The sequence below is a fragment of the Zootoca vivipara genome, chromosome 6 (genome assembly GCF_963506605.1).
Source record: "Zootoca vivipara chromosome 6, rZooViv1.1, whole genome shotgun sequence".
NCBI lineage: Eukaryota > Metazoa > Chordata > Lepidosauria > Squamata > Lacertidae > Zootoca > Zootoca vivipara.
This window is the reverse complement of record NC_083281.1, coordinates 68,185,385-68,205,833: the sequence shown is the minus strand read 5'-3', so window position 1 is coordinate 68,205,833 and position 20,449 is coordinate 68,185,385. Positions and strand designations below refer to the sequence as shown.

Here is a 20,449-nt window from a genome sequence, read left to right as displayed (position 1 = left end):
GACACAGCTGAAAGCTGGGCAATACCTCTACCATACAGTGTATAAAAGTTCATCGTGAATAGTTTCTGCGAAACATCCTTTGGGAATAGTAATCAACCCCCACCCAAAAAAGTTTTGTGTACTACCATTTTGTTCCCATTCCTGTTGGGTAAAATTCTCTCTCCTGCTTCAGTCCAAGCTGCTCAATCAAGTTAACTTATATGCATTTCTCTTCTGTATTTACCGACTTAACGATTACTTCCAATTGTTCTTAATATAACAAGTAAATGACGTGTCATTGCTTGTTTGAATGTTTTAAAAACAGTTGCTGCTGATAATACCGTGGCCTTATCCTCTTTTGTCAATCGCTTTGAGTTTTTGTTTCGTTTTGGAAATCAAGTAGTGTATAAATTTTATGAAGCAACAAAGATAAACAAACAGGATCTTTATCGCTGTTCATGTGGTATGCTGCACGAGGCACGTTGTAAGAGGCATGTGGAGAAGTGGCATACAAATACTGTACTGTAATCGGATGACGATGAAGATGAGGATAATGTTGATGCCAAGCCCACCCCGACCCAGCCAGAGTCCGTCCTCCTGCCTCGCCTCCCTCCTCACCTCCCCTCAGCACGAAAAGGTCCGTCTGCTTGTCGGAGTTGAAGTCCCCGAAGGCGGCCAGCGTTCCGTAGGCCTGGTTCCCAAAGAGCTGGGGCGTGACATTCTGCAGGGCCCAGCCGGGCCTCGCTCCCACCAGGAGGGACGAGAGGAAGAGGAGGAAGGTGGGGAACGGGAGGCCCCTCCGCGGGGGGCGGCGGCAGCAGGCAGCCCTCATTGCGCACGGGCAGCAGCAGCAACAGCGCCAACAAACCGGGTCCTCCTCCTCCTTGCCACCGCAATCACCAACATCACTTACGGCCCCATCCGCTGAGGCGAGGAATGTCAGGAAGGTGGGAATGGAGAGAGAGAACCACCTCGAAGCGAGAGGGCGGAGGGGGCGCGCCTGTCACAATCCCGACCGGCTTCCGGGTTTGCTTTACGACCGCGTCGCGCCCGCTCCCTGCTTCACAGCACGCGCGCCCTTCAGCCCGCATGCGCCGCAGGGACGCGCTTACGGCTGGGCCAGGCAACCGCTCAACCGCCTGCCTCGGGAGTTGGGGGCGGGGGAAGGGAGAGTCCGGGTCTGCGAGGCGAGCGCCAGAGCCGAGCTCCGAGGCTTCCTCTGACGGCTCGGCCGCCGCCGGTCCTCCCCTCGCCATGGCGTCCGCTCTGGCCGACGTGAGCTGGAAAGTGCTGGAGCTGAGGGCCCGTTCCAAGCGTTCAGGTCTGACCTCTGCCCCCCTCGCCTGCCCTTTCGCCTCCTCAGGGGGAAGGGGAGCCGCGCTTGTTGTGCCTGAGGCTGTGAGGGGGGAGGCGCGGGTGTCGCTTGACTGGACGGCCGCCCACCCGCCTCACCCACCCCTGTGCCCTGTCTCCCCTCCCTGCCCCCGCTGCTGCTTCTTCCTTCTTCTCGGCCGTTGCATTTCTCTTTTCCTTCTCCATTGCCTCAACTAGCCCAGTGCTCTGTTTCCAACGGCGGACATCTCAGCCAGATGCCTGCGGGACAGGAACCTCACCAAGCACCTGCCCTCAGTGCCTGGCATTTGCAGCTATACTGCCCCTGCACGCGGAGGTTCCGTGCCTAAGAAGGGGCCCAGCGCTGAGACAAACCCTCTTGACTTACCAGTGTTGCTACTGTAGGGGTGGGGGAACTTGCACCCCACGAGATGTTGCTGGGCTGCAACATCCATAATTTTTGACCATCTGCTAGGCCCAGGTGTGTGTGGGGGGGGTGAGGGTGGGAAGCTGATAGGTGTTTGTAACCCAGCAACATCTGAGGGCCACAGGTTCCTCGCTCCTGGACTGCTCTCACCGGCAGCAGATTTCCAGGGGTTTAGGCAGGAATCTTTTCTAGTCTTAGCTGGAGTTGGTAGGAATTGAATCAGGGACACCTGCATGAAAAATAGGTGCTCTGCCATTGAAAGAAGGATGAAGGCCTTTCTCCTAAAGTAAAAGGGACCTGCTAAATCAGGGGAAGGTCACTGTCCAGTTTAATGCACCGTTTAATCTGCTGCAGGCTTACTCAAAAGTAAGTCATGTTAAGATCTCACGAAACTCAGTGGTACATACTTCTCTGAGTCAACATGCTTAGAATTACTCTGCATGGTTGCCATCTTACGCACTTTGTTTTCTGTAAGCATGCTGTAAGGGACACAGTCTTGTCCTAGGAAGCCCACATGCAGGCCATGAAGGAAACAGCCCTCCCTTTCTCTTCCCACCCTGAATTATATCTAGTAGACCCCTGTCTGAGTTAGCTGTTATGGTCAATGACTGTTGATTAAACTCATTCTCCATAGCTTTGTCTAATCACTGTTAAGTCTTCTAAGACAGGGGCTATCACATCTTGTGGCAGTTAATATCTGCCTGTTCTGAACTGTAGTATTAGAAGAAAAACTTCACACTGCCCACTTCCTCCACAGTGTGCATGCTTTTACAAACCTCTAACCACCTCCCTTATTCTAAACCAGGCACCCCCCAACTGCGGCCCTCCAGATGTTTTGGCCTACAACTCCCATCATCTCTAGCTAACAGGACCAGCGGTCAGGGATGATGGGAATTGTAGTCCAAAACATCTGGAGGGCCAAAGTTTGGGGATGCCTGTTCTAAACTAAAACAACAACACAGATGTTTTAGCCTCTTCCTCATAGGAGAGGTGCCCTTAGTTTTCACAACATGGAGATAAAACATGATCTCCAAGTAATGTTGCACATTTAAACAATGGCTAAAGACAAAAGGTGACAACCTCCCCCTCTTGTTTTTTAAGGACAGGGTCTTGTACAAGAGTTTCAAGCTAAGTAGAAGTGCATCAGATGTGGCTTTCCCTCATCATCACATGCAGTGACATGGGGATGAGCTAATGGTGAAAAGCATCACACAGCTTTATCTCCTGTCATGTAGATGCTGAAGACACAGAAACTGGTACAGCAGAATTTAGAAGTCCTGGACTCTTCATCTTTTTCTCTTCTTCCCCTGTATAACCGAAGGCAGAGGTTGAAGCATCTCTCTCCACCCACCCCACTTTTCTTTAACTTCAGAGTTGTTCTTTCTTTGTCACCCTCATAACATGGTTTTCCCTGTGTTCTACCCCACCCCCCAATGATTGGGCTTCTCAACTTTTCCAGCACCCTCAAATCCTTCTTCCTCTTCCCTTCACTACATGCTCCATTTCCCACTGTTCTCACTTTCCCTGGTCCATCAACAACCTTTCCCTGCCTCAGCGTGTAGCTATTTTTGTCTTGCTTGTTCCATCTGGCAGCTTTGCAAGTCACTTGAAAAGGCGGCAGCAGCTCTGGCTGACACTGAAGATGCAAACTCTGCTGTTGCCTGTTTATATTTCTCCCTGTGGCTCTGTTATAAATATCTCTAATAAAAGTCTTAAGAGAAAGTTTAGCAGAGGCATGTGTTGGGTCTCAGTAACTTGCATAATTTCTTGCATGTGTTCAGCTGCATCTTGCCTTATTTCTGTGCAAGTTTCTCAACTTTATGGGAGCACATCAAAGTCCTGTATCAAATTTTGTAGTTCCTTCCCTTGAGAAGCGAAAACTTAGTTTTCTACCACCAACCACTCATGCCCATTGCTTTGTAATACTGATGATCCCTACAAATAAATTTGGCCAGTAAATGACTATCATTTGGGCTTGATGTTTGAAATTCACTTTATCCAGTGATGAGTGACTTTCCTACTTATTTGATTTAATTAGATAGTTAAATTTCAAATCACTTCCAGGGCCATGCACTTCCAGAACAAAGTCCTGTTGAGCACATTATAAATAAGTAGCCTACTACACACATCATTGTGTTAGACAAGCTAATAAACATTAATGTGTTCTTAAATTACTATTACCTTGAACAATTATTATGGTTCCCTTGATTTGCTTGTTCCATTACAACACACTTCAGAACATGACTTTTAAATTATTTACCTGACAAATAGTATAGAATCGGCTATAGTGACTCTATAAATGATTGTTTAAAATTCAGTTCTAAAGCAAAAGTAAATAAGGTAGATAACATTTCTTTCCCCTCACATTTTGTATTTGACCTATGAAGTTTTGTCTGAATCCTAAGGCTGGCTGGCCCAGATTGCAGTAAGAAGAAAATATCACAGAGAGCACACATTTTCTACAATACATACGCTAACATAACTTATATGGCAGTATAGATGCTTACGGATATATGTTTTCATTGCCAAACCTGACCAGGTGTAAATTGATCTACAACCAATGACTTGTACCCCGGACTTCCAATTTAACCTTACATGACACTGACTGTGAAATTTCCATTGAAAGTACTATATGCCCACCAGCTAATCAGAGGTGTTCACAATTTCAATACAAAATATCCACACTCAGAGTTGGGAAGCTTTTAACCGCTAAGAAATTATGCTCTGGCATGAATTTAAAACATTTTCCAGGCCTTTTCAAAAGTGTTTCAACATTCCATCTTTTGAGCTGAATGTGTTTCCCAGTCTGCCTTAAAGGAGTGTTGCCAAATCAAGTATAAACTTAAGCTCTAAAAACTGCAAACATGTTTTGATTTGGATTTACTGGATTATAAATAGAGGTTTGTGATGATTTAATTGTATTGTGTGCAAGGAAGAAAACTGCTGGGAATTTTAAAACAGATCATTTAAATTATGCTAATGGGTGTCCTGAAAACATCACTGAGGTTAAAAAGTATTTATATAGGCACAATAATTTATGCACAAGAATATCTGGTAGTACATTGTTATTGTGTTGAATTGTTGCAAACCTTTTGACCATTACTGACTCAGTATATGACAAGTGAAAACTTACCTTTTCTTTAGATTGGGGCCCACATTTTTCTATAGTACTTTTAAAAAATGCCATAAGTATGGCAAAAAGTTATTTTGACTAGCATAATACATAGATGGTACACAGTACATTTTTAAAAATACATTTTAAACCAAATAGTTTATCAACCAAAAATAGCTGACCATATTAAAATATATGGTAATAAATAGGAAAAGTGTATTAATAGAATCATAGAATTGTAGAGTTGGAAGGGAACTGAAAGATCATCTAGTCCAGGCATCCCCAAACTTCGGCCCTCCAGATGTTTTGGACTGCAATTCTCATCATCCCTGACCACTGGTCCTCTTACCTAGGGATCATGGGAGCTGTAGGCCAAAACATCTGGAGGGCCGCAGTTTGGGGATGCCTGATCTAGTCCAACCCCATGCAATGTAGGAATCTCAACTAGATCATATATGACAGACAGAGCATACATCCAACCTCTGCTCAAACACCTCCAAGGAAGGTGAATCCACCACCTCTCATGGGAGTCTGCTCCACTATCGAGCAGCTCTTACTGTCAGAAAGTTCTTCTAGATCAGGCATCCCCAAACTGTGGCCCTCCAGATGTTTTGGCCTACAACTCCCATGATCCCTAGCTAACAGGACCAGTGGTCGGGGAAGATGGGAATTGTAGTCCAAAACATCTGGAGGGCCGAAGTTGGGGATGCCTGTTCTAGATGTTTAGTCATAGAATTTTAGAGTTGGAAGAGACCCTGAGGATCATTTAGTCCAACCCCTGCAATTCAAGAATACACAGCTGTCCTATATGGGGATCAAAGCCTGCAGAGCAGAAGAAAACAAGCTTGTTCCATCCTCCATGTGACAGCCCTTTAGATATCAAGATACTGTTACTGATACTGTTACTGGACACAGTGCTGCAAGCAGTGGTTTTTTTGAGGCCTTACAGAGTTAGACTGATCAAATTTTTGAGGCCTTATAGACTGACAAAATAATTTTATTTATCCATATTTATGCAGCTGTGTATCACTTGTCCCCTGACCTTTCAGTCTTGGCAAAACTCGATGAATGAACAAACAGTATAGTTGAGAGTGATCCACTAGTTGGTGAGGTTCTCAGAGACATGGAGCCTATGGCCAATGGGGGAACAGGATCATAGTTTCCTTACTGCCAGATATGTATATTTCTTGTATTTGAGCCTGAATAGTATGTAGTTGATCTCTGCAATTTTGGGCGCTGCTGAATGTGGTTATTTCTAGGATTAAATACGTATTATTGCGGCACAGCACCCTCTGTATGATGTAGGCCACAAGAAACATATTAATGCCAAGTTCCATGCCATGTCAATGAGATTGTCATGTACATGCCTTGCTAAAATTCAACTTGGGTCATATTTTGGCACATAACCATAAGCCTAGTTATTAGAGCTTCTTCTGGCTACTGTGTGCTAAGGTGATCATGGGAGTAGACCCAAGTTTAACTAAATGAAAATTTGAGTATGCCCCTCTTCAATGTAGATAATTAAATTTAATTAAACAATTAAAAAGAAAGAAAGAAACCAGCCCTGTTCAGGTGTTCTACAGAAGTGTTAGGCCAACATGTGATAGAAGAGAGTGAGGACAAGTGTGCTAGATCTGCTCCGTATCCCTCCACTAATTGGAATGCTAATTTCTGAAGCAGGGAGCTTTCTCTGTTCATGGAGGTTCCTGCACAATGGAGAACACTGATTTTCAGGGTTCTAAATTTATCAGAAATCAGACACTGGTAGAGTATATTCCCTGTTTTAAGAAGTTATCCCTACAACATTTGGACAGCAAAGGGAGTTGGGGCTAACTTGCTTGTCCTTCTCTCCACGTGTTGATTTAACCAAGACTTTCTTCTGCTATGTAAGACTGTAAACTTCTGAGTTGTGCAGAGCCCTTTATCAGACATAATAGAAAGGAGGTTGCTGCAACTGATATTACAAATCCAAAACAAATACGTTATGTAAGCAATAGAGACAGTGCTATCGACAAATACTTGAGTTAATCTGTGTCCTTCATATGCTAGTATCTGGCCTGATGAAGAATTGTGCTTAATTAAAACCCTTGTTTTAATTTAACAGAAGGATGCAATAAAATCTGCAGCGTATTCAGTTCTGATACTGTGTAGAATCAATTGCTTCCCAAATTGTCATCTACATTTTCCAATTTCATACAAAACAGACACATTCCTTTATATTTTTCTGTATCCAAGAAACAGAGGAATTGCTAGTGTTTATATTTATGATTTTTCTTATATTCCTTTTAGCACTAATTTCCCCAAAAGTGAGTCGGGAACAGTCACCAGGTTGCTGAAACCTTGTTGAAGTTTATGTAGGATATTATAAATGAATGTGTTATGTCTAAAGTAGGGTTGAGGTATCTGGTGAAATCAACAGATGAGATCTGAGCCAGTACAGAAACCTACTGAACAAATTTGAAATCTGTTGTTGGGTACCTTAATGAAAAGCTTCAAAACTCCATAAAAGCAATATTGCATTGAAAAATGCAAGTAATTGCATACTATTTTGGTTTAGAACAATTATATGTTTCATTAAGCAAAGAATAAATGCTTTTCATTTGGACCTGGAATTTATTTCAACTTAGTGGAGGATTTCCCCCTCTTTGTTGTAAATATCCAATATTATCTGGCATAATAAGAAATGTTAATGTCAAATAACATTCTTGTTATAGAACAGTAGGCTGACATTATGCAAAAGTAGGTAATGGTACTTCAACCAGTGCGATTTATTGAAAATTATGATATAGGAAAATCAAGTTTTGCAGTATAGAGGGAAAACATAAAATAGAATGAATCTAATTATCCTCTTTATTGTACACTGCATCATGTTAATAACTCTGCTAACACTGCTTTTGCTTAATTCAAAGCTGATTGCCTCTAACCCTCACTAAATATTTTCAAAAATTGCTATAGCTTAGCCTGAGACGTTTGTGATTAGCTACAGAGCTTGAAATGGCCACTTTGGATGCTGACAGAACCACCTCTGCCCGTGTATTCTCATGGTCTGGTAAGTGTGCTGACCTCTTACAGGTCACTTGTTTTGTTTTTGAGGCTTGTGTGTGTTACTGCTTGTAAATGCACTTTTGAATTATTAGCATAAGAAGAGCTATGTTGTTGTTTAGTCGTTTAGTCGTGTCCGACTCTTCGTGACCCCATGGACCATAGCACGCCAGGCACTCCTGTCTTGCACTGCCTCCCGCAGTTTGGTCAAACTCATGTTCGTAGCTTCGAGAACACTGTCCAACCATCTCGTCCTCTGTCGTCCCCTTCTCCTAGTGCCCTCCATCTTTCCCAACATCAGGGTCTTTTCCAAGGATTCTTCTCTTCTCATGAGGTGGCCAAAGTATTGGAGCCTCAGCTTCACGATCTGTCCTTCCAGGGAGCACTCAGGGCTGATTTCCTTAAGAATGGATAGGTTTGATCTTCTAGCAGTCCATGGGACTCTCAAGAGTCTCCTCCAGCACCATAATTCAAAAGCATCAATTCTTCGACGATCAGCCTTCTTTATGGTCCAGCTCTCACTTCCATACATCACTACTGGGAAAACCATAGCTTTAACTATACGGACCTTTGTCGGCAAAGTGATGTCTCTGCTTTTTAAGATGCTGTCTAGGTTTGTCATTGCTTTTCTCCCAAGAAGCAGGCGTCTTTTAATTTCGTGACTGCTGTCACCATCTGCTGTGATCAAGGAGCCCAAGAAAGTAAAATCTCTCACTGCCTCCATTTCTTCCCCTTCTATTTGCCAGGAGGTGATGGGACCAGTGGCCATGATCTTGGTTTTTTTGATGTTGAGCTTCAGACCATATTTTGCGCTCTCCTCTTTCACCCTCATTAAAAGGTTCTTTAATTCCTCCTCGCTTTCTGCCATCAAGGTTGTGTCATCTGCATATCTGAGGTTGTTGATATTTCTTCCGGCAATCTTAATTCCGGCTTGGGATTCATCTAGTCCAGCCTTTCGCATGATGAATTCTGCATATAAGTTAAATAAGCAGGGAGACAATATACAACCTTGTCGTACTCCTTTCCCAATTTTGAACCAATCAGTTGTTCCATATCCAGTTCTAACTGTAGCTTCTTGTCCCACATAGAGATTTCTCAGGAGACAGATGAGGTGATCAGGCACTCCCATTTCTTTAAGAACTTGCCATAGTTTGCTGTGGTCGACACAGTCGAAGGCTTTTGCATAGTCAATGAAGCAGAAGTAGACGTTTTTCTGGAACTCTCTAGCTTTCTCCATAATCCAGCGCATGTTTGCTATTTGGTCTCTGGTTCCTCTGCCCTTTCGAAATCCAGCTTGCACTTCTGGGAGTTCTCGGTCCACATACTGCCTAAGCCTGCCTTGTAGAATTTTAAGCATAACCTTGCTAGCGTGTGAAATGAGCGCAATTGTGCGGTAGTTGGAGCATTCTTTGGCACTGCCCTTCTTTGGAATTGGGATGTAGACTGATCTTCTCCAATCCTCTGGCCATTGCTGAGTTTTCCAAACTTGCTGGCATATTGGGTGTAGCACCTTAACAGCATCATCTTTTAAAGAAGAGCTATAATGTGTGCTAATGAGGGCTGTGAGTGAGCTTCTTTGTGCTGGCCCCTTGCCTTTTGGAATGATCTCCCCTCTGAGGTGCATCTTGGGTGCAGACATGCCTCATCTTCCTGACTTTTGGTAAAGGGTGAGGTATCTTAGGCATCTGAATTTATGTTTTTGCGGCTGGTCATATTGGTAATTTAATTTTATACTATGTCTTGCATAGTTTTTATTTTCATGTTTTTGGTTTGGGCTGCATACATTTCCACCCTTGGTCCTTTTGGTGAAGTATGAATTATAATTTTTTTTAATTCAGTCTGTTAATAATAAACATTGTGCCTGTCACTTTTGAAGCAATGCGATGGTAACAATTTGAGCTGCCTGGGAGCAATTTTAGATTCTGTTCAAAAACTAGCTGGCTCCTTTTTTGTATTGCCAGGCAGGGCTGGCCTACCTATGAGGTGGGATGAAGCAACTGCCACAGGTGGTGGAAGCCCCCAAGGTGGCACCACTGTGGGTACCCAACCTGCCCCCTGCTTTTGCTGCTGGCAGAGAAGCAGCAGCAGCAGCAGCAGCAGCAGAGGCAGTGTGGCATGGTGTTGGTGCTGGCAGCGACAGCAGAGTGGGGGACACCTCTCATTTCGCCTCGTGGCAAAAAGGGACGTGCTGCGCCTGTCACAGCAATTAATGGTCAAAGCGGTTTTAATACCACCACCTGCCCCTACCCCACCCCACAGCCAAGAGCCACATGCCCATTATTCCCATTTATTGCCACTACTGGGTGCTCCAGGCTTTCAGTTCCTTATTGGGAGCTATTGCTACTGACTGTTTATGGCTGCTCTGGTAGATGTTGCACAATTGCTTGTCAATGTGAGATTTGCCAGGGTTTGGCAGTTTGGTTGGGAAATGAGGCGGCCATGTAGGAATTTGTGGATCTTGCCTTGTGTGTCTGATCAGATTTGTAATTTTTTTGCAAAAAGAAATTGTCGATGAATATATAGAAGTATCAAGCTACATTTAAAATTTATGCATTTCAGAAATAAGGATGCTTTACTCCTTTCGGCACGCTGAATAATTTTCCCCTTTCAAAGAGAGAGAAATATGATTATTGCTATTGCCTTCTTAGCGATAATAATCTGAAGCAGCAAGAGCACAAAGTGTTCTGTTCACTTCAGTGGCTACCATCAAGACAGATGCATCTGGGGAGTGTAGGGCTATCAACTACAGAGGTTTGTGCACGGCATGCAAGTTCTTACAGCATTGCCGGAGGTTTTCGAAAAGCTTTAGGTAAAAAAGTCTAAATACATTAATGTTCATTTTTATAGCACAGACACATTGCACTAGCAGGACAAGTTCTCAATCACCTGTGAAGCAAAACCACATGATCAGCAGTATAACAATGTTTCTTCTTTCGTGCTCATATGCATTGCCACAAGAGGTAATGATGCTTAAGATCATAAGAACAGCCCAGTGAATCAGACCAGAGATCCTTTCAGTCCAGTATTCTGTTTCCCACAATGGTCAATATGATGCCTATGGAAAGCCCTCAAGCAGGGCATGAGAAAAATAGCCTTCCCCATGCCTTTGCAGTTTAGCTGCTGGTATTCAGCCTATGAATTTTGAGGTTCCGTCATGGCTAATACCCAATGATAAACCTATTTTCCACAAATCTCCTTTATTGCTTACTAACGTAATCCAAGCTAGTGGCCACCACCCAAGCTTGTGACAGGGAATTTCATAATAAAGTTCTGTGTTATGTGAAGAAGTACTTTCTTTTGTGGCCTGTGTCTCCTGCTAAGTTGTTCCATTGGATGACCCAGATATGTGGTGTTATGAGAAGGAGGAAAACTTCTGTCTGGCCATTTTCTGCATAAGAATCTAGGAAACAGCCATATACTAAGTCATACCATTGGTCCATCTAGCTCAGTACTGTCAGCACTGACTGTCAGTGGCTCTCCAATATCACAGACAAGATTCTTTTCTAGCCCTACCTTTGGGATGCTGGGGATTGAACCTGGCATCTTCTGCATGCAAAACAGTTGCTCTGCTACTGAGCTATGGTCCTTTCCCCATGCATAATTTTATAAATCTCACTAATGTGTCCTAGTTGCCTTTATTTTTAACTAAAAAGTCCTGGTAGTTGTAGCCTTTCGTCATAAGCTTTATTAAGTTTGTTCTATGAGGCTAGTACAAAATTGCAAAATTAGCAGTATAATTTTAGACTGTCATTGGAATTACTGTGAGCCTTGTGATGAAATGATTCATTAGCTGAAATGGTTGGGTCACAGTTCTAGACTGTAAATTGAATTTTGCATAACATACTAGACAGTAGGGCTCATTTGCAGTTGTAGCCTATTCCCACACAACAGTTGACCACTCAGCTTTAGCTAATAAGTAAAACAGCCATTTAGGCAATATACAGTAGTATCCTTAGGTAGTCATATGTGGATGAATTTGCCCAGACATGTAACTATGGGAGGATAGCATGCCTTGTCAGGGAATGATGAAGGATTTTACATTATGTTGTAAGAATAGCATGAAAAACAGAGAGTTATGAACTGCAATTTTAGTTGTTTGGTGAATTCCAGTTTGGTAACATAGCATGTTACCTTTAACAATAACAGGAAACATTTAAAACTGTGAATACATTTTTAGAGCAATCCAAACCACAACCCACCATGCTGGAGGGATTTGGATGGGGCAGAGGCGTCTCTCTGCCTGACTATTGCTAACCATGCTGGCTTCTGCTGTTATGGAAGATCTTCCATTGACAGAAAACCCCACCATTGAGGAATGTCCCAATGTGCCTGGCTAATGTGTGGGTGGGCGGAAGCTGGCGGAAACCTCAGAAGATCCTGTGGCGACCCTGCTGCCAGCATGTGACGATAATGGACCCAATCTGAACCTGAGACTGATGCAGCAAAGGGGCATTTTATTCCTGCCGGTCTTCCTTTTGTCCTGGCTTGCCCAAGCCCTAGGGCTCTGGATGTGAAGCTGATGGTGCCACTTCAATGAACCCTGCTGTTGTTGGCCAGAAGTTAGGATAGCAGCCTTAGTTTAGTAGCAGGTGATGTTTTTTTCTCAGTTTTTGATGGTAGACACTGAAGAAAAGATGTTTGCAATTTGACACAACACTGTGCAGTCTCTGTGTGCTGTTGTACAAACCAGTCATTCTCAGCTCCAGCTATTGATGTGCACAATGGAGATAATAATATTGACCTACCTTGCAGGATAGTTTGCAATGATTACAACATGATATATATGTGAAGTGCTTTAAACAAGGGATGTGCTATATACATACTAAGTATGTGATCTAGTTTTGGGTCTGCTTTTAGGTTTAAATCACGGCCAGTCATTTGATGTAGCTTATCACTTTTGTGTTAAATTATTCAGCTATAATCTTGATGGGTTTTAGGGACAGGCTTGAAATGTTGACAGTTCTTGCTTTAAAGTGTCAAATGAGGTGTACTTGCTGCAACTAGTTACTGTTTTTAGTTGTGACTACAGAGGGACATAAGATCTGTCCCCATAACAACAACAAAATCTACAAGCCAAATAACAATCTACAATGGGTGATATTCAATTACCAGTAAGTCATATTTAGAGTATCAATTAAATCAATGTACTCATTATTTAGGTCAGTTGATTTCAGTGGGTCTACTCTTCAGTGTGACTTAGTTGGATAACACCCAATGTGAACTCTTTCCTGTTTTAGCAGCAACATCTTAAAACAAGACAGGTACATAAAGGTGGCACTTCCAGTAGTTTTTAGGATACTGTATGACCACCACAGCTTCAATCATACACATTTGAGTGTCTGAAAGGGGTGAGCAATTTCTAACTTTTTCATATTGCCTGGGGAAGAGGTAAAATGCCTTATGAGAAAAGAGCACTGCTTTTCTACTCAGTTCTTTGTCCTTTAATATGGATATTTCTCATTCTGATCCGTTAATGACCGTACTCTACTGCAGAGTTTGCTTTCTTAATCTGTGTCATGTCCCTGCTGGAGCAAGGACACCAGCTTTGACCTCACCTAGCCAGTGTGGCATGTTATGTCTTACTACAGCAACTCATAAGATCAGACCATAAACCTGTAAGGTATTATTACAGTGGTATATGCTACCTTCTGTTGAAGCTGTTGTCACACAAAGGTTTGGTCCATCCCACCAACTTCTGCCCACCTTTTTTGTGGGACAGCTTGGCACCGGCACTAGGCGCACATCAAGGTCATTTGGCATTAGGTTCATCTACCACAAAGCATAGGATTAGGTTTAACTGTCAAAGTCACTTTTCTAACGTTTGTTTCTAGAGTGCTTTGTTGCCTCCTGTTGTCTAAGCAGAAATTGCAGCAGATAGTCTGAAAAGACAATGTGAAGTGCCCTTATGTAGCATGGAGCTGTAGATAATGACCATTCAGCAATATTGATGCTACATAAATGGCTTAGGCTATACAGAGACTGAGCAATGAATATTGTGTTGTGCATTAATGGTTGCCCAGTAAAATACAGAGCCTCCCAAGTCAATGTCTAAATGCTTTCTAATGTAAAATAATCTATCTTGTGTGTGGCAGCTACTAATCCAGGGCTGTTTCATCTTCCTGTAAAATTGAGCTGTGTTTCTAAAACATTGTTATTTTGGCAAACTTGCCGTCGGTTAAATGAGAAAATAAGCACAGCACCCTATCAAGAATATAATTCTCTGCATATCTTATGCTTGCTAATTTGTGAACACTTGGATATGATTTTTTTAATAAAATAGATAATTGCTTTTTCACAACAGAATATGTTTGAAAGGGGGTGGGTGGGACACATACAGTGCTTTGTAGCAAAGCACTGCTTTTTTCATTATATGCCTTCCCTGGCTTATCCTCCAGATAGGCTATGAAAGATATTTATGCATATCTTTTTCTGCTTGATTTTGCAGTGAAACCATAATCCTGTGTTTATGATTTCCATTTGTTGCTATGGAGTAGATTGCAACACTGATTAAGCATAATTTCAACATAGGATTTGTTAAGCAGAGAATTTAAGCTGTCTGATCACAGCAACATATTTTGTCCATTTAAAATCCTTTTGAGCAGAATGAGCTGTCTGGAAATCATGAAGCGTATGAGAAATGGGGTTTGTGTTCTGCTGGTCAGACAGGATATAATTGTTTCTCACATTTGGTTACTTATAAAGAAACATGGGTCACTGTTAATTTGTGAACAAGTCTTAAATTCACATGGTGTTCTCATTTTACTTTTCACTTTTGAAATGGTTGCAAAGCTGGATCAGTTATTCTGAAATGATCTCATTAACTTATTTCAACCTTGGATTTGTTTACATGATCAAGGGATGAGCCTGGGCTGAGTTAATAGGATCATTAATTTTAACAGCACCTTTGGCTAGCTAACCCTGTGAATGGCAGTTGGGATGGTATCTTCAAGGCACCTATAATTCACAATTGCATGCCATAAACAGAGGATTCAATCAAGCTGAAAGGATGTTCATGCATTTAAGAAACCGAACTACTAAGGGGTGTGTGATTACAGTATCCTGGAGTGTACTACATGTGTAACCACACCTCTGGGAGATTTTTGGTTGGGCTAAAAGCACTTGGTACTCATGACTGAGCTATCTGCTGTGGGCAAAAAAGAGCCATACCAAGGGACAGACCAGAGTTATTAAGCCAAAAGTCAGAGTCAATGGAGAAAACCAGAATATAGCAGAGCCTGGTAGATGGTTGCTACTTAAGCAAAGTCCCAACCAAAACAGGAAGCCATTTTATAGTCCTTTTTGTCTAGAGGGGTCCACTGGCCAGTCTGTGTGGGTTGAGCCAATCCAGAGAGAACATTATACTTCCCAGGAAGATGCTGCAACTCCCGTGGCTCACCTGGTTCTAGTTCCAGTAGCTCCTGATACTGGTTAACATCTTCAGCGTCCCCGGGTAATTTAAAATAACTGATGTGGTAGCTATGTGTTAGTACAGTAAATAGGAAGCCATCACGGGGCAAGTCACATGACAAAAGATTTTATCATCTTCCCAGAGAAAGTCTATCATTGTGTTTCATTTTGCACCCCACATTTCAAAGGACTTGCATGAATTTATAAGCTATGATTTTGCCTCTTGTTTTTGTTGGAGCAAGAATAAATGCTCACTGTGCTCAAACATTTCCCAGTAGTGGCTTCATTACTGAGGCTGTTTGCGTCTTTCCTCTCATCAATATGAGCAATGTCTTTGAACAGAGTGAATGAGGGAAAGTTTTTATTTTAGAGCAAGTTTACATTTAGTCAGAAATTATAACTGGGAATAACTGGAGATACAGTATATGATACTTTGACTATTCCCAGCATCTGCTTTGAAGATCAAGAGGAGACCAGTCTAGACTGTGCACTAGTGCTACATGATTAAAGGAAACTGATGTATTGAATGGACACAGTGAAGACTGGTTTCTCTGCTTGAAATTTTCTCATTGTCAATATATATATATATATATATATAGAGAGAGAGAGAGAGAGAGAGAGAGAATGCTGTGATTGTAACAACAATTATTTTATTTCTTTGTTGGCTGCAGATGGCAGATTTCCTGGTAAGTGTATATATTTTGCAATGGCAACATTTCTTTTTGTAATCTACTCTGCTACATTATTAATGGACTTTCTTGCTTTAGGACTGTTTATTAGGGTGCCATTGTTTGGTATTAGAATAAGACTTCTATCTGCTGGTGAGGTGGAAAAGGACTGTTAATATTGCATTACAACTTGCATTAGTATCATTAGTGATCATATTTTTTTTAAATACAATTATAGTTATTATTTCAGGTGATGCCAAGATCAGTTTTTATTCTCTGTAACAGCCATTTTATGATATACACGATCCTAATTTACTTTGTGGTCTTGCCTTGATGGATTCCGAACTGAAGTTTTGCACTGAACTTCCACAATTATGTTTGCAGATTCATAAATGTGACTGCATTATAAACCGCTTCCTTGTAAGGCAATTTCATGACCACACTTCCCATAATATTTTGAAAAACAACAACATGAAATGTTTGTATAGAGGACAAGCTGCTTGTGAAATACCCTGTTTCTCATATTTTAAGACATACCCATAAAATAAGCCATAGCAGGATTTTTAAGCATTCAAGGAATATAAGCCATACCCCGAAAATAAGACATAGTGATAGGCGCAGCAGCAATGCCGGCCGCGGCAGGAGGAGGAGGAAAAAAATAAGACATCCCTTGAAAATAAGCCATAGTGTGTTTTTTTGAGGAAAAAATAAATATAAGACATGTCTTATAATATGAGAAACACGGTAAACTTGGGACAAATCAGCTTACTGTTGAAAACTTAAGATCAAGTTGATTTTGATGTTTTTTCTTCTTTAATGTAGAATGTCTTGTCTGTGTTTTTCCAATTATGTAACTTGGATGGCCTAAATCTGCTTTTGGATTGTGTGAAGAGCATGAAGGGTTGATTTAATTTATATTTCCATTGATACACTATTAAGGCTTATACAGTAATAATTGATTCTGTACAGCAAAATGGCAAGAGGCAAGCTGAAAGTAAGTTAATTCGAGATTCATTATGGGTATTTAATGCACTCTTTAAACCTAGAAAGGAACTAATTAATGCCATTTCCCCAAAGTCCTCTTGCATTTTAAACCATCAGGATTGCAATGCAATGCAGGGCTTTCAGAAGAGTGTCTCTTTTCTTGTCTTGCATTACTATGCATCTAGATTGTATTTTTCTGCAGAAGATGTACCCTGACATTATTCTCTGTTTTGTTGGGGTGTTGCATGCAGGCCTGGTGGGCAGCAAAGTAAGCTGCAGCTTTGGGAAGAGAAGGCAGATAGAAATGTTGTTGTTGTTTAGTCGTGTCTGACTCTTCGTGGCCCCATGAACCAGAGCACGCCAGGCACTTTTGTCTTCCACTGCCTCCCGCAGCTTGCTCAGACTCATGTTGGTAGCTTCGAGAACACTCTCCAACCATCTTGTCCTCTGTCGTCCCCTTCTCCTAGTGCCCTCAATCTTTCCCAACATCAGGGTCTTTCCCAAGGAGTCTTCTCTTCTCATGAGGTGGCCAAAGTAGATAGAAATAGAAGGCATTTTCCTCCATGGAGCAATGCAGCTTCTCCTAGGGAATCCCAGGGCAGAATGGGGCAGCAGCATGGGTGTAGCCGGGGAGGGGGAGCTGCCTTCCTGATCAAATAAAACAATAGAAATCCTTAACTAACTGACCAATTACTTTGGTTCTGCCTCCCCCTCAACAGAAGTCCTGCTCCCCCCCCCCAAAAAAAATCCTTGCTACACCCATGGGCAACAGAGAACTTATTGTCCAAATGGTAACTTTCTCCCTACAAGAACCTATGGAATATATGGATGTGAAGTCCTTGAAATCCTCTGCTGGCTTAGAGTAAAAGGCAACTGTCCTGCTTCACTGATCTTGGTCTCAGCTTGTGTCCTTGTTTGGGAAATAAACATTTGAATTTGAATCCAATTGTATCAGGATAGTTTGGGGAAATATTTGTGTTTGTTGACTTCATGGTTATTGCTATTTCTTTAAGTGCTTTGTAAGCCTCAAGATCAGAGTGTGTCTTATATTTTTACCAAAGCAGCCCCTCTTCCACGTGGGAAACATTAATTTATACACATTTATTTCTGAACATTGTCGTATGTATTTAGGTCTGTAATGCAAATGTGTGAGTTTCAACTAGCTTCAGAGGAATTAGGGTAATAGTGGAGCAAGGCAGGCATGGAGGTCTGAAGAAGTAAACCTCAACAGGAGAAAAATGCCCAAGTATGAGCTCCCCTATGGTCCTCAAGTATAGAATCTCAAAACTGTTAAGCAATAGTGCATTCAAGCAAGAGGAAATTTGCAATATCACCAGCTGGCATGCTATTATTTTCTTTGTAGATTACACTCAATATCTCAGCTTTACCTGAAGTCAAAACACAAATGCCTTCAAATAAACAAATGTATGGTGAATGCACATGTATATTTGTTGTGGCAAATCATAGCTTCTCAGTGTGTGTAAAAGGATTTGCAACATGATTAACTGCAGGTTTCATATGCTTTCTTAGGTGGAATTCCTCTTTATTATGAAACCTCCAGTGGAGGAATGGAGTGGAACCTCCAATCAGTTAACACCCAAGAGCTTGTGTGGTCAAGCAAGCAAACATATTTTAATAAATTAATACAAATCAGAGGCCTCTGTCAACACCTCTTTTCTTTCATAAGTTCTCTTATAAGACACCATGAAAATGGAAGGTGATATTTCAAGTTAAAAGGATGCAATTTTCTTTGTAAGTGGAAGAAGCAGCACAGAGTAATCAAATTAGATACACCAAAGACTTGAGAGTACATGACTGATTTCCATTATGTCTCATTGATATGGAATTAGTTTCGTCTAATTTTGAACTGACTCAAGTGCAACCTTGAATACTGAAGTGTGCCTTGACTTTGTTTTCCAGTTCTTTTGCATATATATTTATGGAACTTGGCTGCATAGAATAGTGAACAATACTTTCAGTAGAGGTGGTAGTGTTAATAGCAGTTATCCTACCTTAATTTTGCTGAATTCATTTAGTCAGTCTTACAGGCTCATTTTCTGCTGAATCTTTACAAGGGCTGTTGTTGAATTTGGTGACTTTACTATGTAGCAAACCTTTCCATGTTTGTACAGTATTTAGGACTATTTTTTATACATGCTGACTGCATAAACTGACATCAGGGTTCATTTTAATTAGAATTAATCAGTTGTGTTCATATTAAATAGTCTACAGCAGGCATCCCCAGACTCGGCCCTCCAGATGTTTTGGAACTACAATTCCCATGATCCCTAGCTAACAGGACCAGTGGTCAGGGATGATGGGAGTTGTAGTCCCAAAACATCTGGAGGGCTGAGTTTGGGGATGTCTGGTCTACAGGATTTCTCAGTATGCAAAGTACTGACCAGTTTTCCTAACCATGATAATGATAGTAAAAACATGTTTTATGGCTCCTCCCTCCCTCCCCCATCAACATGCTAAGTAAATGCAATATTATAGCTATGCCACTTGTTTTCTTGATCTCAGGTACTGAAGTTTTTACAAAAATGTGTCTGCAAGTTAGAGTGGAAATAGATTTTTTATTTTTAAAGACATTCGGTTACATTTTGTATAGCTGATTTTTTTTTTGTAGAGCATTGATAGAAAAACGTGTGACTTAAAACTGTTTTTATGCTGAGAGTATAACGTTAAGGAATTACTTATTGACTGACAAATAAATGTAAGATTCATACTATACAATTTAACATGTCAAATATTAGAGAGGTAGTTGTGTTGGTCTGCTTCAGCAAAACCAGCAAAGAATATTGATTTACTATGGTATAAACTTTTTTGTGGGCATATTCCATTTCATCATATACATAGTGTTATCACTAGTTGGTAGAGATACGTATGGTCGTGAGTGCATGGAGTCTGACCTGGAGGAGGGCATCAGTGGATTGGGAGATGGAGATCCAGATCCAAGGGAGATCCTGGTGGGCTATCTGGAGAGCGGGCCGTCTTGATTCCTGTGACATTGGATGCCCCAAGTGCAAAGTCACAGGCCATTGAGCCAACCCTGGTGCCTTCCTCTGTCAGCAAAACATCTTCCCATTTGGAGGAGGCAACTGAGGATACGTTTGACAGCAAGATGGCTCTGTTGACTCTGTTTCCATCTCCAAGAATGCAGAGGGGACTGTGCCAGTGTGAACAAACCATGTATGCCTAATATTTCCATGCTTGCCCAGTCCCAAGGCTCAGATTCCATAACCAGCAGAATATGGTTTCTACACCATGGTTTAAGCACCATATATATTCTTAATTGTTCTAGCCAAATTTTCCTCAGTATGGGAGTTTCAGTCTATTATGTAGACTGAATAAGAGTCTATTATGCCAATATTGTTATTAAACATAGTTGAAGTTTTGTTATGTGGAGGAGCTGAGGTTTTCTGGGAGCATGTATATTAGCTCCTAACAAGTCCAGATCAATTGACCAATTAGCTAAGCTTTCATTAGAGGAATATG

The 20,449-nt window shown here is 41.6% G+C and overlaps 2 protein-coding genes across 5 annotated transcripts in view; one reads left to right on the top strand and one right to left on the bottom strand.

Annotated features, from left to right (window-relative positions):
- ITFG1 (integrin alpha FG-GAP repeat containing 1) overlaps positions 1–1,021 on the bottom strand; it is a 110,578-nt gene extending 109,557 nt beyond the window's left edge. Inside the window, exon 1 of the mRNA XM_035117352.2 lies at positions 598–1,021. Within this exon, the coding sequence (XP_034973243.2) occupies positions 598–811 (214 nt within the window). The 5' untranslated portion in view covers positions 812–1,021. The remainder of the gene's footprint in view (positions 1–597) is intronic.
- A 64-nt stretch (positions 1,022–1,085) lies between these two features.
- Positions 1,086–20,449, top strand: part of PHKB (phosphorylase kinase regulatory subunit beta) — a 153,413-nt gene continuing 134,049 nt past the window's right edge. For 2 of the 4 annotated variants that reach the window (XM_035117348.2, XM_035117349.2), the window contains exons 1-2: positions 1,086–1,300; positions 7,831–7,899. In XM_035117348.2, the coding sequence (XP_034973239.1) occupies positions 1,234–1,300; positions 7,831–7,899 (136 nt within the window). In that variant the 5' untranslated portion in view covers positions 1,086–1,233. Of the gene's footprint in view, positions 1,301–7,805; positions 7,900–20,449 lie in introns of all 4 variants that reach the window. The other 2 variants (XM_035117351.2, XM_035117350.2) reach the window with 2 other exon arrangements.